At 41.1% G+C, this 17892-nt stretch overlaps 1 protein-coding gene across 3 annotated transcripts in view; it reads right to left on the reverse strand.

Moving 5' to 3' along the window:
- Window positions 1–231: 231 nt before the first annotated feature.
- Window positions 232–17892, reverse strand: part of ZDHHC3 (zinc finger DHHC-type palmitoyltransferase 3) — a 34415-nt gene continuing 16754 nt past the window's right edge. For 2 of the 3 annotated variants that reach the window (XM_033060575.1, XM_033060586.2), the window contains exons 4-7: window positions 16172–16268; window positions 14166–14247; window positions 12270–12400; window positions 232–4147 (exon numbers count right to left, since the gene is read on the reverse strand). In XM_033060575.1, coding sequence (XP_032916466.1) covers window positions 3905–4147; window positions 12270–12400; window positions 14166–14247; window positions 16172–16268 — 553 coding nt within the window. In that variant the 3' untranslated portion in view covers window positions 232–3904. Of the gene's footprint in view, window positions 4148–7973; window positions 9639–12269; window positions 12401–14165; window positions 14248–16171; window positions 16269–17892 lie in introns of those variants that run through there. The other variant, XM_033060596.1, reaches the window with a different exon arrangement.

Here is a 17892-nt window from a genome sequence, read left to right on the forward strand (position 1 = left end):
CTATAAGGAAGAACCTCGATGGCAGTGCACATCAGAAGCTCTTCCAGCCATAGCCACACTGGAGAAGACAACATCTGTGCACAGTGGGAGCCCACCACTGCACTGCACACCCCAGAAACTCCTGAGCCCACCTTTAGCAAGGGATTTCTCTGCGCCACAGAGTGGCCAGCAGAGTGGCACTGGGTTTGCCAGCATTTCCACAAGTGAAGAAGAAATCAGGTCACACAGTAGTATAGGGGGTAGTTTATCTGTTTATTTAAAAGTCAAATGTTCAAGAATTAAGACAGTAGAGCTGAAAAAACAAATGGTGACTACATCTGGTTATGTGCCAGCCCATAAAAAGGGAAGAGGGGGAAAAAAAAGAAAGGACATAAAAAGGCAAAAAGGTTTTAACCACTCTCTTGTATTTCAAAGATTTGGGGAAATCCCAGATGAACACACAGATGGCTGCCAGGCCACAGAAGGGGGTCAAAGCTGCCCTGTCTCCTGCTGCCTCTCTGCCCACAGTGTTGTGTCACCTCACAGCAGCACAGGGTCCCTGAAAGGCCACCTCCTGTAGTGCCACAGCAGGGAGTGGGAACTCCTCTCCACAGGCAGAGTGGGTGCAGGGTCCATGCACATCATGTCCGCAGAGTAGGGAGGAGCGAGTGGTGCTTGGCAGATGAAATATTAGTTCTTTAGAAAGTACAAAAGCAACCAAAGGCACAAAAGGAGTTCCAAACAGCAAAAAACATATTTTTTCAAGTGATGTAAATGCCCTATTTGCATTTAAAACCTGCTGTAGAAGACATCAGGTAAGAAGTACAAGAACACTTTCCACATATCCCACGACTCTGTCCATCACATATTAACACCTCACAGAGCAGTGATGGGATCTTCAGAGGACCATGTCCCACTGAGCAGTGCAGGGGGAGCATGTTCCCCAGCCCCATAAATTTAGGGCTCTACAAACAGGCTCACCAGGATGCCTTTCATGGGATCTGGTGAGCCAGCCAGGACCATAGCAGCATGGTCTGAACACAAAGGTATGCTCTCACAAAGGGTAAGAAGTGTGTAGAAGGAAGGGAAGGTAAAATGAGCTTAGCTTCAATTCCATGAAAATCGTGTTTATTCTTAAGTCACCAGTCAATCATTAAAGAAGGAGGTTTATACAAAAGCTGTAGATAAAAAAGATTTTTCCAACTTGTGAAGACTCATGATTTCTGACAGTTGTCACACTACATTGAGACAGAAAGGAGATGCTTCAAGGGGTACTGGGACTTTTGAAGGGGACAAGGGAGACTGACAGCCAAGAAATAAGATCTGATTTGCTGGGCATAGGAAGTCACCCTGCCACATCTTGGCACCACAGCTGGAGCTGGCTGTCCATGCTCAGTCTAAGGCACAGGGAAACATTCTTGTCTCATTTAGACAGTAACTGGAGGAGAGGAGATGACTGTTCTGGCTCTTACTCTCCTCTTCACACTACTTTTCTGTTTTCTCTACTAAAAAAACAAATCCAGAAATGCCAGCACCTGAGGAACAACGGGAGAGGTGGGAAACAGAAGCAAATGACAACTGCTCTCGTGATGAAGTGAACCAGGTTTGAGAGTGGAGGAGAAATTAGGCTGCCTCCATCCATGCCTACCCAAAGTCATGTCCCAGAGTAGGGTCCCTGTCCTGAGAAGCATCTCTGGAACGTAGTGCATGAAGGTCTCTCCCAAGCTGACATCTCTATTTGCCTGCCTCAAGCTGATTTTTAGCCATGGACTACTTCCTCCCTGTAGCACCATTCCAACTGAAGATACAGCACCAGAGGCAGGGGTGTTAACTGGATGCAGAGGCAGATCAGCAAGCCAAAATTAGAAAACATGAGCTAAAAAGGCCTCCTCCTCTTTCAACACCCCCATTGCTCCCTACAGGAAATCCCTTACAGACCTGTGTATGTTCCTGATGTCCCTTTCCTGTGGGATGCTGACAGAGATGAACATAGGCTAGTGCAGAAGGAGGAGAACTTCTTCCCTCAACATTCAGCTGCACAGGGCAAAGACATTCAAGACCTCATGTCTAAATGACCTGAGAGGATATCTCATTTTCCCTCAAATGTGGGGTGTTTCCCTTTATCCCAAAGGTTATAAATATGCAATTCCTAATGACGTTTTCTAGATCTACTTTTCACTAAAAAAGAGAAGAGGCATACAGAGAACAGGGGATGGGACAACTATTCAGAAATACCCTCTGGATTTTGGTGAAGCTGTGCTCCTTACAGTAAAGGCACTCTATTTGTTCCCAGTACCTTTGCCAGAAAAAGGGACTGCTGTGGCAGAGGACAAGTCTAGGAGAGAATCTCATCTCTCCACAGTAGAACTGAATGTCACACAATTAATCCACACAAAGATGCTTTCTGAGGCATTAAAAATAAACAGAAAAAAAAAACTTGCACAAATCCCATTTGATATTACTCCTATAAATAATAAAAACTTCATACAGGTCTTTCACAATACTGTGCTTTCATCCCAAAAACTCCTTTCTCTTCCTTTTGAGAGGAAGCAGTTATCTTTGGTTCAGGTTACAGAGAAGGGGGACATAAAAACAAGCATGTTATGTGAGGGGAAAACAGTAGCATATTTCTAGTCTCCTGTAAATTTAATGACAATTAATCTAAGGGATATGATAGAAGAAGGAAAAAAAACACAAATTAAGAACAAATCTAAATTAAAAGTAGTCTGACATCTGGAGGATGCCAAGTGTTTGCAGTGCATCTGAATGCAGCAGCTGCCAGGATTTTGCTGCAACTACTGCCTCCTGCAGTGATGCCCTCTTACAAGTGATGGGTGTTCCTTCTACAGGTTCACCAGAATTCCCCAGGGGCTGGTTGCAAAATTAGTGTATGGAAGCCTGGCATAATGGCATGTACTAGTAGGACAGTGTTAAATCCCAGTAAGATTAGGAGGCACTATTCATTCTCTGCCAACTCTAGCTACCAAGACAAGCAGAGAAACATCTAAATTAGACAAGTCAAATGGAGGGAGGTAGTACCTCCATCACAGGATGTCCACATCACCCTCTCTTTTACTGCAAAAATAGTCCTGGTACCTGGCATAGACCACTTCCCTGCTCCCTGGCTGCAGAGTTCAGCCAGACAGCTCCCACTCCACACAGACCTAGGGAAAAGCCTCCCCCTACTAGCACCAGCAGCTCGACATCCCAGCCAACTTGCGGCACTGGCCATGGGTGAATGCTCCTGCCAGCTTGGCACCATCACAAGCCCACCACCACCACTGACAAGCACCACCAGCCCTGGGAGTTCTCACAAGCACAGAGGGTAAAAATTAACCCCTGGAGATATTTCAGAGCCCAAAGGAATCACACCCAGGGTGAGCTCATCCACCTGCTGCATCCATAGCTCTGTATCCCACCTCTGCTAAGATCAGTGCACCAGCAACATTCATAACCCAGAAGCAGCACCTATGGGATGGACTAAAAAGGATGCATTTTTTCAGAAAACCTTCAGAGCTGCCTAATCTTGCCATCACACATTTAGTCCTCCAAAGGGCTGTAAGAACAAAAGATTAATCAAACTCCCCAGAATGGCACATTTCTGGGAACTGGAGCCAATCTATCTGACAGTTATAAACTGTCCTTAAAGGCCATGTAAGAAAAGATCAATAAAGCAGCTGACACAGGTCTGAAAAGGAGCTCATGAACCCCATCACTTACGAACCTCTCTCTGAAGATTTGCCTTGCTTCTGATAGTGCTGTAGTGTCTGTCCTAGACCAATACTCCTGAATTTTTTAATGCACCAGAAAGTATGTTAAAAATCAACCCTTACATCTCCAACACAAGCATTTAAAAAAAAAAAAAAAAGCAAACAAAAAAAAACCCCAAAAAACACCTGAAAGATTCTCCTGGAGGACGCTTTGCTTATTCACGCAACATTTGGATGGCAACATCTCGAGCCAGAAACTGCTCGATTTCTTCTTGGGTCATTATTTCAGATGCAGGAGCTGCTGCCACCGCTTCCGCTGGTGCTGGGCTCTCGCAGTTCAGGTTTGAAAAAGGGTTGAACCAACCCAGGGAAAAGGCACCTCCAAACGCCAGCTTCATTCCTTCCCAGCCACTGATCTTCTCCCAGGTTGGTTTCTGATTTTTAAGTCGCTCAATACCCTGCAAGAAGAGAAGAGTTTATGGTCATCTCACACTTACAGCAGGTATTTGGGCACCAAGCACTGTAGCACATGCAGAACTGCCTACCAGGCTAATGCTATTCCAGTTTGAGCTAAAAATGAAGACAGACACTGCATTATTGAGAGTTTCATCTCCAAATTTAACAGCAAGACCCTCACACAAGATCAAATTCATGGACTGTCTGAAATCTTGCTGAGGTACTTTGGCATCAGTTGCTATTGATTTTTAGGAAACAGAGGGCTTCTGAAAAGCCAGCCTTTTGGGAAACCTCTTCTCACATAGTATTTTGAATCCTTCCAAGGAGTGACAAAATACAGTTAAAACTTAAAGAGTTTCACCTTGTTTGAGCATTTTTTGCAATAGTTCAGACACAGCCAAAATGCCACACCTTTTTCCAGCAATCAGGAATTTACCACTGCCACACCTCAGCTATCACTAGAAGTTCACACTGTGCAAGTTAAGAGTAAATATTTAAGAATACAACTTCCATACCAAATTGTCGAAGAAAAATCCCAATGCAAGCCAGATAACCTGCTGGGAGGTGAGAAAATCTGTACAGGTTAAAGTGGAGGCTTCAGAATGGGACTGGAGCCTTGGTCAGTCAATATGCTGATTTATTCTCCCTCCAAGAACATCACTCTTAGCAAAGCAAACATTTTGATTGCACTTAAAGAACAGATCCATCCAATTTGGGCAGCAATATTTTTTCCTGGTAGTCTTCTCCATGTAGAAATATGGAACTAATATTTATTTTCTTAATGATTTTTTTATGGCTACCACTGTGTGAAATAGGGCACAATTTTTTATGCCCATCTTCTGTATCATGTAAGAGAAGAGTCAGATCTGCAGCTGTGTATGATCCACTTGTGATGATATATGAGTGACCACACAGAAAGTCTGTTCTTAGAGAAGCAAGAATACTGGATCCAAGGTTTGAGAAACTCAAGGAAAGGGGAAAAAATGTGCAAATTGGGTAAAACTATATGAAAGAACAGCTTTAGAAGAGCTAGATGAACAGTACACTTGTCACGTTCTAATTGTACAGATTTTTCTCGACAACACAAAAAACATTCAAAGCTTTGAAGAGAGGGGAAAGGAACACATGCACCACAGCTGCACTCGCTGTCAGCCTCACAAATAACACAACAGCAGTGGTTCAGTTGGCAATAACATTGAGTCAGCATGAGCAGACCCAGGAGAAAACACACCATAAACCGAAGCATGCAAAGCTTTTGTGAACTTCATTTCTTCATTCACACCCTGCTGACTTAAGAGAAACCCAGCAGTAAATGTGCAGAAAGGAATGACACAATACCAAATCGGAATTCCTGAGGGTTGTAATTTGGGAAAAATTCAAACCCTGAAGGACTTCAAATGCTAAGCACACACTTGTGGCACCTCACCCTGCTCCCAAGCTTGCAAATGTACCATTTCAAGTGCTCCAGGGAAAATCCCTTGCAGCCTCTGGTCCATACCTGGTGTGCAACAGCCAGGGCCCAACCTTACCTCCTGCTGGGCAAGCTGGAGAGGAGCAGAGTTTATGCACAGCAGACCCTTGGCAAATTGCTCTAGCACTATCATGAGCTTTTCCTCCAGGATACTGCATTTCCAGCACCCAGTGGCTGTGCAACCAGGAGGTAGAGGCTTTGGCAGCTTAAAGCAGGAGATCACCTTTGGTGTGCGCTCTTCCTTAGCAAACTGTAGAGGTTTCCTGTGTGTTAGTAACTGTGTGAGCATCTAGAGAGAAAGAAAACAAGCAGCACAGAGCAGGAGAAGAGACAGACATCAGGCATTTAAACCCTTCCCTGAAAGCACAACCCCTGGCCTCAGTCATTTGTGTAATCCATTTCAATCCCTGCTGCCATCTAGACTGGGAGTACAAATATGGAACACTTCTGGGCAGCAACCCCTCATGCCCTTCCCCCAAAAAACATTGCTCACCTGCTCCTACCAGCATCTGCTAACCAAGGCAATAAGCAAGGTCAGGCCAAGGTTGTGTTAATGCCAATTAGGGAGCAGTTCATCAGAACAGCCAGAGGAGTACTTTTCTCTCTCCCAACCTGACCTCATTAATCTCTTCACAGCATGTACTCAAAATAAAGAGAAGTTTTGTAACTGTATTTTGATCTAATTTTGGCCACGGCCACATGGTCAGTAGGGCATGAGGTTACGCCTTAAAAAGAATCTAAGGGCGATAGAAGGAATGCACAGCTGTTGAAGACATTCTATTACTGTTTAACAAAACTTTTTAGAAAGAAATATACTTACATAAATCTCTCACCATTATTTAGGTGGGAATTTTGTGCACTGAATTAGACCAACGCCTGTTTCTCTTTCCCATCATGCACTTAATTAAAAAAAAAAAAAACAAAACCCACTTAATTTTAAAAAAGTGCTTAGAAAATATCATCTTTCTGTACTTCAAATTACATAATTTTGAACCAATACTAAAAATACATACACTGAGAAATACAAAATATTGGATATTCCTCTTTAAGTGAGGGACACGACATTGCAAACATGGGGAGAGTTAGTCAAGGTGACCACTGTGATGCTGTAGGATAATACCCTGTTTCTTCAACTACTGCCCTTGGTTATCTGCTCCTGCCCAGTGCCAGAGGAGGATGGTGGGCTGCATGGTCTGACCTAGAAGCAATCTGCAGGACAGCTCTTGAATGTTAGAAGAAATGCATTAATTTCTTTCAATGCACTTTTAAGATATGAAGGGAAAGAGCAAACCAAAAAGACAAGCATTGAGACAAATTGATGGTTAAGTTTCTCGAGAAAACACAGGAAGCACTGACATTGGAAATCACGATTAAAGCAGAACTCCTCTTACAGCAGTTCCTTGCATACATATCTGCATGGAGCACCACTTAGTTTTCTGAAACAGAAGTGCTCTGATTGAGTTTGTCCTTCAATTTCTCTTGGCCACACTAATCATCTGCAATCCGGTAGTCCTGATCAAGAAAACACTTCCCATCAGCAAGCCACTAAGTCTGCCTTTCTCATATTAATACTGACTTTCTTTTAGTACCATTCAAATTACTTCAAACAAAGTCTTACAGCACAAGGAAATCTTGTGTGTGGTTATCACCACACACACAACAGGTACTGGTAGCATTTCTGTGATGGTGCCTCGTTGAAAAAAACAAAACACAATTTGACTGAAAATATTAGCACTATATAATGCTGTTTAACAATTTGTATTTGGTTTGAAACAAGAAAAACTCAGTAGTTACACATTTTTCCACAATGGTCAAAAGGCCAGAACAATGTAATTAATCTTCCTCCAGAACACATAGTTAAAAGGGTAATTAAAATAAACCCAAACTGGAATGTAGAATTTGTAATCAAAACAATTTTTGAAGCAGCGAACTATAAAGAGATGCATTCATTAGTTAATTGCCTAGGTGACTAAAGCCTCTCCCCTCAATATATCTAAATTTTGCATGAAGGCAGCTTTAGGGCCAGATTCCCTGCCAGTTCAAATTATCACCTGTATGTGTCTCATGGCTGAATTGACCATGGTCTGAGATCCAGCTTAACTATTAGGCTAGGAGCGTTCTCTGAGAAACGCCATCACATAGTAAAACCAGAGTTACAGCCTCTCCCAGATGCTGAATTAAACCACTGATTAACAGATAAGTACATTACCAATTAACTCACTTTTCAACTTACAAGTTGAACACTTAAGTTATTTAACTTTTAGATGCTTCTGCCTGCTTGCATACAGAAGCAGAAGTTCAGAAAACCATTACAGATTTTCCCCAAGATTTGGAGCAAAGAAAGAAAGAACAGCAAACAAGTTTTTGGAAAAGTTTTATTGCATTGGTTTTCCATATGGAAGCATTGACAGGTTGAAAAGATGCAGCATTCACATTACGTCCAAAATGAGACATCCATTAAATTTCTCCTTTCCTGATTTCCCTCCCTTCCCCCGTGGCTTTGAAGCAGTCTAAACAGGTCAGTTTAAAAAAAAAGTATTTTAAACCAAGGAAAGAAAAGATTCCTTGGAATCCACAGATGCAGCTGATGTATTTCCTTTGTCTGCAATTCATTTGATGAGCCCATGGGAGCTGTGAATCAAAAATATAATCAAATTCCTGCCTGAACACAAGATGTTGTAATTAACATTAACAGTTGGAATTATGAATGGTTTAGCTCTACTCGTTTTAGGAATGCCTTCTGTCCCTCCCACTTTTCATCACCACACAGTTCATAACAGCATGCATACTCCTTACCATAAAAATTTCCTAATTTCAAACCCTTACACATATATGTGCATGTGCTTACACACATACAGATGTGTGCATAAACAGAAGAAAAGATTTACAAAGCTCTAAACCAGGGCAATGTTAACAATATAGAATCAATCACCCTGGAACACTTACACATCCCATCAATATTAGTCTTTATACTAATCTGGGCATTCATGTCAGTTTTTCACATTAACACTGTTTAGCAGGCATTACTCTAACAAGTCATTTACCAAGACAAACACACACCAAAAAACATGATTCTGCTATTCTAAACACTTGAAAATTAGCTTTCTTTCTTTCCTGGAAGTGTAAGGCATGTAATAATCCAAAGAGTCTTCTAAATCTGCCACAGATATCCTAAAGGGCAACAATTTCCTGCACACAAGGGAGGGAACAGATAAAATAATGCCAGAAAGATGGAATCAGTTCTGTGGCTGGAAGGAAAAAGGAGGGTGGAGTGGGAAGTGGTGTTGGCAACGTTTAAATACTTTAAATGTTTGTGATCACCAGTTCAACTGGCTCACTTGCTGAGTTGCCTTCTTGTCTTGCACCTTTTGGTATGTGAAGTATCTCCTTCCCTGTTCAAATTCACTTATGAAAAAGCAATGTGCTCCTTCAGGAAGTCCAAAGGTGTCTGTGGTGGGCTGTTGGCACTCACATGTCATCCACAGAGCTCATCACAGTCAGGAGACAGCATGAGAATTTACTCAGAAGAGGTGGGTCATAACAAAGAAGAGAGGATCCCCTTCACATTAGTTATGCCATACAGAAAGCAGAGAGAAACAAATGCCAGTAAAGTTAAGGTGATAACAAAGAAAGAGAAAAAAAAAAAAAAAAGCAAAAAAAAAAAGAAGCAGTAGCAGTTTCAGCCAGATACAGAATTATCTAAAATGGTGGCATACAGGGCTTTTTTTTCCTCTGCAATTATCAGCCATTTAATAGACATAAAAAAGTTCATTTTGCTTTTTGTTTTAAACATTCATGGAAAATTTTTAACAGTAGTGCTGTAGTATGTTTCTATTTTAGTGGAAATGCTGGTCAGGAATTCCTCAGACCACATATTGGTACGGGTCTGCTTTTCCTTGGTCTGGTGTTGCGAATGGGCTAAGCCATGCTATAGAGAACGGATGGCCAAATACTGCTTTCATGTTCATCCATTTTGTTTTTTTAGCCCATCTTCTCTCTTCCTTTTTCAACTGTTCTATTCCCTGAAAACAGAAATATCACATTTTCAGTCAAATACTCAGGTTTTGTAGTTCTGGATTGAGGGAATGGTCTACTCTCAGTTACCCTGTATCCAAAGGACAGAGTAAGAAAATAAAAATGCATCTGCACTGCCTTTCCTTTTCTTTTCACTGTTTCATATTAAAAATGCTAAAGCTAGAGATTGTTCCTTGGAAATAAAATTTCTTTCATTTTCTTACATACTTCAGAACCATTTTAAGACCTGGCATCCAACTGCCTCTGATGTCAACTAAAAAAATCCCACCACTGAAAACCAAACAAAAAGTATGTGCTTTAATGGCTGAATGCATTAGGTGCAAACCAGATGGAAGTTTTAGAAGAAACCATTACAAGTTTGCAGACCAAAAAAAAAAAAAAAAACACACCAATACAAAAACAAAAAAAACCCCACAAACCCAAAGGTAATCTCTGTAATGATGCTCCCAGATTCACCAAGCAAGTTCAGGAAAGTGCCCATGGCTCAATTTACAGTGTAGTTGAGTCTACCTGGTGCCTCTTCATGTGTCATTAGAATCACTGCTAAAACATGCATGGCTTCCAGTAGGGAGAGAGGGTTAAATAAGACAGCAATTTGAAGGAATCATTGGCATTGTTCAGTAAAGGTTAGAGGCAGAATAAAAATAAGCCATCAAGCAATCAGCTGAAACATTCACTAGTTAAACATTAAAAAGAAAATAAAAATCCATACTGAAGCCCAGGAAGTGAATTTGGTGTTTCAAGAAAGCCATTTAAGCCTGGTTGCCACAGAAGCACAGTGAGTAAGAGCAATCAAGGGAGAGCATCACTCGCCCATTGGCAGCAGCAGCAGCTGGCAGATCACCCAGTTCCTTGACTCTACATCTTTTGCAAGGTAAGGTTTCTCCTGACCTACATGTCTCCCATGCTATACAGTAATGCACTGCAATACATCTGTGTGCCTCAAATTACTGATGCTTGGAGGTCTGATGAACACATGGGCCAGCTGCAGGAGCTGTGCTGATCCCTGGTAAATGTGACCTCCAGAGACAACAGCAAAATACCGGGATCTGGGTCCCTTCAGGCAGAAAAGAACCATCTTGGCAGGGCAGCATACTCAAGGAATGAAGTCTCCCAGTGACTGGAACAGAAAGGCGAAAAAAAGGAAACACACAGCCCTGTTTCTAAAATGTGAATTAGAACACTGACAGAGAGCACACCAAGAAGCACTTCACCTGGAAATACTCCTCTGCTCAAAACAGATTGCTTGCATACATCTAGCTCAATGCTAGCAAACCAACGAGACAGAGCAGAATCCTTACTGGCACATATTAAAAAAACACCTGAAAATAAAAACCACAACCCAACATGGGGAGACCATATTTCATTCCTTTATTTTAGAATGTGGCATTGTTCCTTTAACATCTGCAAGTCCCCAGAATTAGACTGGAATGGAAAATCTGGGGACTTATTTGTGTGCCCAGCTGTAGGAAGTGGTTTCTAAAAATTCTTGAGAGGTTCCAAAGACAGAGAAATTCAAATGATGATTTCACAGACAGCATTGCTAATTTACACATTTACTGATGAACACAAGCTCAGCAGATCTGTACCACACTGTACTTCTTCCTGGGGCTCTCCCCATCAGAAATCACAGTGAAGTCTTCCTCTCAACACAGACAGGTGGAACATCAGCCTCTTGCAGAAGCCAAGCAATAAAGAAAGCACTGCAAAAAAAGGCTCAGAACAATGGGCCTCTACAGTACACAATGCCAGTCACAGCTCTCTGACAGCAGCAGAAACACCTACTCTAGCTTCAAGTGGCCATGGGCAAACAAGGGGAAAGAAACCTAATGGAGGCAGGGGGGAAAGAAGAGTTAAGAGTAAGAACTCTTTTAAGACTATCACTTCTCTCCAGCCACTCTGGTTAATTCAATTACCTGAGCATGCTTGGTGAAGAGTGGAAGTATTCACAAGTGTGGGAACACTCCCAGGAGTCACCAGCTCCATATTTACAGAAGTAGGCAAATACATGGATTTCGGACTGTAATATTACTATATAATCTCTACTATGTCATCTTCAAATTAGGGATGGCTTGGTGGATTTGCAGCAGATTGTATCCAGCAGGCTTCCATGAGCCTACTCTGCTCCCTTTTCTTTTTCCCTCTGGCAGGAGTTTTTGAACTGTTGAACAGATACCTAAAGCTGGAAAATCTTCTAGGCTAAAAGAAGTCTGTGTGTTTGTGTATTCCTCCCCCAACTACTCATCTTGGATTTCCAGCTGTGAATAGTGACGACCAGGACACACAGCTGAATTTCAGACAACACCAATGTAAAAGCACTTCATTAAAGGAAAAAGGTTCTCCAATTCACAGAGACAAATACTCTCTACAGAGTAACCCTAACTACCCACGCCTACCTTATGGGAGGTACTGTAAACACAGCACCCCAGCCAATACATAGGGTACCTTACTTCCCACAGGAACCCTCAGAGAGCACCATCCAGCACTGTGCTTTATTACACTGGATCTCTCCTCAAAGGGTACATGGGACTCCCTGTGCCATGAGGTAAAACCCTGTAGCCCATCAGTGTTTCTACAAATGGTGAGACACGGTAAAGGAGAGAGTGTGAGACACTCACCGTTTCATCAGTGCAGATGGAGTGTACTTGGGTCCCAAACATAACTGAGGTGAAGATGAGAAATAGGAGAGCCTCAAAACACAAGAGGATGAGTAGAATCACTGTAGTTGGTGGAGAGAAGGAACTACATTCTGTGAAGACAAAACAATGGAGTTGGAATGGTAGACAGAAAGAAAGTAATGCACCAACTGCAAAATCCCTCCTAAGCCACGAGTTTCCCATACCCAAACTATCAAATAAATTATATAAAAAACATTCCCAGAAAAATCCACAGGGAAGCTCTGACATTCAACCACAAAATGATCGTTCCCTCAAATTTCAAAAAAAAGGCAAAAAAACCCACCAAAACCCCTGCAACACTTCAAGACTGCAACTTTCTTTTACACTTCAGAAAAGTGGAAGATTGCAACTTTCTTTTCCAGCACATTGACTAGGATGCCATTTTCCTCCATTTCACCTGGAGGTTTTCTCTTCAACCTTAGACTTAATAGATTTTCCACAGTGGTAAGTCCATTACAAATCTCAAGCTGGCAATCAGGACACGAGCATATGTAGCACCTACATAAAACCAGGGTGTGCTTCCTTTCATAACTGTTCTGAGTCATAACTTAAAGAAAGTCAGATTAAACCAAGTTCCTACTTTTCCTCATACTCAGTAGTGCAAACTCAAGCCAGAGCTGGGAAAAAAAATAAACCCCAAGAAGGTAATTAGAAAGGAGGAGCAGAAGAAAGTAATGTTATAGGGTTAAAGTCAGTTGAGTGCTGTAAACGCCAGAATGTCTTCGGATTTTTCCAAAATCTAAGACTGTCACCAAAAGCCTGTATTTTTCTAATGAGATCTTAGGCTTAAACAGATACACCATAATCGGGGACTATCACAATCTGCACAAACACAAGGCAGCTGGAACAACATATCCATCCCTCCTAACAGCTCTGTTTTGCCACCTAAACCTGGGACAGGAAAGTGCCTTCCCCATAGGAACAGGTTCTGAGAAAGGAGATAAGGGAAACTACTTTTTGATGTATCCTTTCCTTATGGCCCTGGCCACTGCAGTCAATGCAGATATTATTAGTGACAGCTGAGAGATGTTTTATAAAGTTTTGAAGTGCAGAACAACATTGTCAAAATCAATTCATATGTGTATTCTCTGCAATACTGTGAACTAAAACCAGTCATTATACTGAATAACACTATTGAAATTCCAAGGAAAAAACCCTCCTCCTTTTCAAAAAAAAACTTGCAAGCAGAACATACATGTGCATACACATTCTTTGACACCTTGCTGTTCATCAGCATTACATGGAGGATTTCCTATATCCATTTGTGGTTTTAGGAACATAACTGACTTTGTGCAAATGTACTCCCTGACTACTTCAGAGTGAATGCTGAGGTTTTTGGTTTCGCTTTTTGAGCTGCTTGGGCTCTGGTTTTGGTTTGTTGGGGTTTTTTTATGAGGAGTAGAATTGTTTGTTCTCGTGAGGGTGGATTTTTGGATCTGAGCTAGCATGTTTTCCTGGCAGTCTTGCAAGAATGATTCACATTACCCTTTAAAAAAAAGCATGGACATTCTTTTTATCTTTTCCTGGCATTTAGGAGATTAGTGTTGTGTTCATGTCAACAGTAGCTTATTGCACACATACTCCATAGGTGTCTTTACATATCAGGTTTTTCCTAGGCACTATCAGATATAAGTTAAAACAAGACTTTTCACGACAGAGATTCCAGCAAGTCAAGGAAGCAGGCCAAGTTCTGGGACTGATCATTAAAAAGACAAAAAGACCCCAGAGAGCATAGCAGAACCTTGACTGCATTCTTCTGAAACAAACAAACTGCATTTTAAGTTCTTATTAAAAGAATAATCTGTTATGTTAATATGATATTTTGTTTTTACTCACTTGTCCAGTCTTCTTCAAAGCAGTACAAGAAGTGAAATCCCACCATGATTAGAGCATGCAGGGAAATCAGTGCTATATACATCTGAAAAATAAAGCATGTAATACAGGTACCAAGTGAGTTCAAAGACCAAAATGCTAAATCTTCCCAACACTGATTTAAAAGCATAATGCTAAGATTTCAAAATAAAACCGAACAACTTCAAAACAATTCCAAAAACCATCAAGAACTCTCATCTCCCCTGAAAAAGCACTGTGAAGCTGGCAAATGCCACAACTACATAGATTCATTCTCTCCTTACGAACAGTTCTGAGTGAACACAAGACAGACTGCTGAATTCAATGCCAGCTGGATTCAAAACCCAGCCTTCTGTGTCCCAGAGTGGCCTCCCACACAGCTTACTGTCTTTACCTCAGCTGAGCACTACACAGCTTTCAGGGAACACTAAAACTGATCAAGGTATCCTGTTGTCAAAGCTTACATCTTGCTCTTGACAGCACTAGTTTCCCAGAGAAACAACGGTTAATTTGTTTTAACCAGAAAACACACTTTACCAGTTTTCCATTATGAGGTTCAGAAAAATGGTATTTTTTTAAGAAGTACTTTCTCCTGAGGCAGACACTGGCATGGAAAGTTTCTCTCGGGCTTTAATACTTCATACTTAATAATTTTTGGTTTAAATGAGGTCTTAGCTTTGTAATAAAAACTGCATGTAACAAAAAGTTAGAACAAAAGTGATGTGCAATGTTACACATAGATTACAATTTACTAAGACAGGGCTAAAAAAGTTACTCCTCTGAACCTACAAACTCTGACTAAGATAGGTAGACAGTAGAAGTGAGAGAGACTTCATAACAAGAAACACCTCTGGAAACAGAAAAAGGCAATAGGCAAGCATTCTGGTTTTCCTTGTAAGTTGAGCATGCTGGTGTTCTTTCACTTCCTCATGTGTCAAAAAGAATATCCAAGAACAAAACCAGCAACACTTATTTTGTTTCTCTCAACTAAATTAAGTCTTAAATACAGTCTGCCTGAAAGTGGATATCAAGTTTTAATAGAAACTGAAATCCTTTTGAGAGGACTGGAACACCTAGCTCACTTCTCAAGGTAAAAAAAAATAAACCTGCTTGCTCATAGGAAAGAAATGGGATCAATTTTATTCTGTAATCCACATCCTTGCAAACCACACTATAGAACACAAAGCCTGTCATATAACTGAAAATCTCCTCCTTTCTGCTTGGCAACATGGGAACATACTTTCTCAAACCTACAGATGTCTCAAAAGATTTATTAATAAAACAGAGCATCACTGAAACTCAGTCTTGTAATATTCACACTACTCCCACGGGATATTTGCAGTACACTTTGATGAAACACATTTCAAACCTTCCAGAAATATACACTGTTCAAGTTTATACTCCTGTTTTCTTACTCATGGTGCTACAGATATAGTACAAAAAGTCAAGCACTTCCTTGGTTTTCCAGCACAAAAATAAACCACTTGAAATTAAAAGGTGGATAATTCTTATCCAAGGGGATGCAGACTTCCCACTCCTTCTCTGAGATGTGGCATCAGCTCTTATTACATGATCCCACACAGATACTTGTACAACTACAATGTTTAGGAACCCTACATATGGCCTGGGACTCCATTAGCCACTGTTTGATGTAAAAGATGACCCCTCCCTCAAAGATCAAGCACTACAATAGATTACAGGCATTACAAAATAGGTGCCAAACAAACATCAATACAAACCTCAAAAATCCTTGACAAATGCTTCCTGTGATGCCCTTTCCCATTGCTATGGATGGATGGGGGGGCGGCGGGGAGAGAGGGGGCGGAGGTGTTCCCTAATTGGCAGAACAGAAGCCTGCAGCAGGTCCCCATAAAGTTCTTCCAAAACATGAAGGAAGAGAACATCAGCCCTGGGAACGGCTTCACAGACTATGCACTGCATTTCACCACTTCCCACTGGACAACCTCAAGCATCACCTGTAAAATACTTACTGTAAACAGTACAAAGTACTTCTGGTTATTCTCTCCTACACAGTTATTGACCCACGGGCAGTGATGGTCCATTTTCCGAATGCACCTCTTGCAAACGCTGAAAGAACATAGGTCTTTATTAACAGCACTTTTCATTTCAGAAACACAAGATTTTACAGGGGTGTGGGGGACAAAGAAATTCAGGAATAGAATCAGAGGTGAAATCTGAAAATAAAATAATTTACTTGACACCATATTTATATTTGTGGTTTGCTTACTTGACTAACCCTGTTCAAAATGAACCATACAATACCAAACCACCACTGCTAAAATTAATGCCACACATCAGTGGTTCTTTCCAAAATATGGTTTGAACAATACATTCAGGTAGATGGAAAAAATCTGTGATTTTGTTTAGTTTTAATCTATTTGGCCTGTAAAAACGTCAACAGATTAAAACCAAACATAAATCACAAACATATAAAAGATACTTTTCAGAGCTGCTAACAACAGACTAAGGTTTATTTGCCAACATTTGCTGGCAGCAGGAACTTGCAAAAAAAGAAAATTAAATACGGCATTAAAAAAGATTCTTGACATCAAGGTAAGCCACATACTAGCAGAAAATAGCTGTGGCAGTCAGTCAGGAAGATGGTACCACAATATACATTCAAGGTGAAATTAGATGTTAAAGCACTTCACAAAACCAGACTAATAAAATCAAAATTCAAATTCTTGCCAGCACGCAAATTGTGGCTGGGAGTCAAATAATTATAACATTATTACTTTGTCTAAACATCATTCTCTTGCTTAGTCAGTAACTGCTTCAACTAACATAATAAAGGAAGTCTTTTTCTCTGATGCCTTCTCATATGATAGGAGACGAAAAGCATTCAGTCTCCTGATACCACATTGTACGGACAAGCACAGAAATCAAATATGAAAAAACGCAAAACCCCAAAGCAAACAAACAACAGACCCAGAAAGGAAACAGCCATTCCAGAACAATTCTGGCATCAATGAAACAGAAAGGACTAATTTTATTTTTCTTCTTATAACAAAAAGCATTTTGACCTTTATATAAATAATAAACTTCAACACCCAAACACTTAAGGGAAACTCAAACAAAAACATAAACATGTTTTTATCAGCATGTATGAATAAATAGAAAATCTCTCTGTCAGAACAGCCTTTCACTCACTTTAATTGGTGGGAGGGGATAATCCCCAAGGATATGTGCTATGCCTGAAAAACAAATGAATTGCTATAGACCTGATCCTAAATGAAAGTTTAGGAGGCAGGCCCCAGCCTTCCAGCATGGGGCCAATCCAGAGCACCTTCTCCTCAGTAAAACATAGGTGTCCTACCTGACAGCCCCACACGCAGTGGGAAGCGAGAAAAACCTCATTTTGCCAGAACAAGCAGTTTAAAATTAGTTGGAGCTACATGGGGTCTAAAATCAGCCTGCACAGTAAAAGCAATTTATCCACCATATAATGTACCTTTTAAGATAAGTATCCCTCATTGCAATTAAAAAAACAGAAGGGGTAAGGCGAGGTAGGTGATGAAGGAGGAGGATGCCTCCATGTGTGCACACACTTCCCTTGGGCTCCAGGAAAGGTGAGTACCCAAGCAACCCTCCAACTGCTCCTACTTCCCCAGAGGGACAACTTGAAGCAGCCAAGCCACAGGAGAGGAAGCTGGGAGGGGAGTTTTATTCCATGTACATGTACCAAAACCAG

Source organism: Catharus ustulatus, chromosome 1 (assembly GCF_009819885.2).
Source record: "Catharus ustulatus isolate bCatUst1 chromosome 1, bCatUst1.pri.v2, whole genome shotgun sequence".
NCBI classification, from domain to species: Eukaryota; Metazoa; Chordata; class Aves; order Passeriformes; family Turdidae; genus Catharus; species Catharus ustulatus.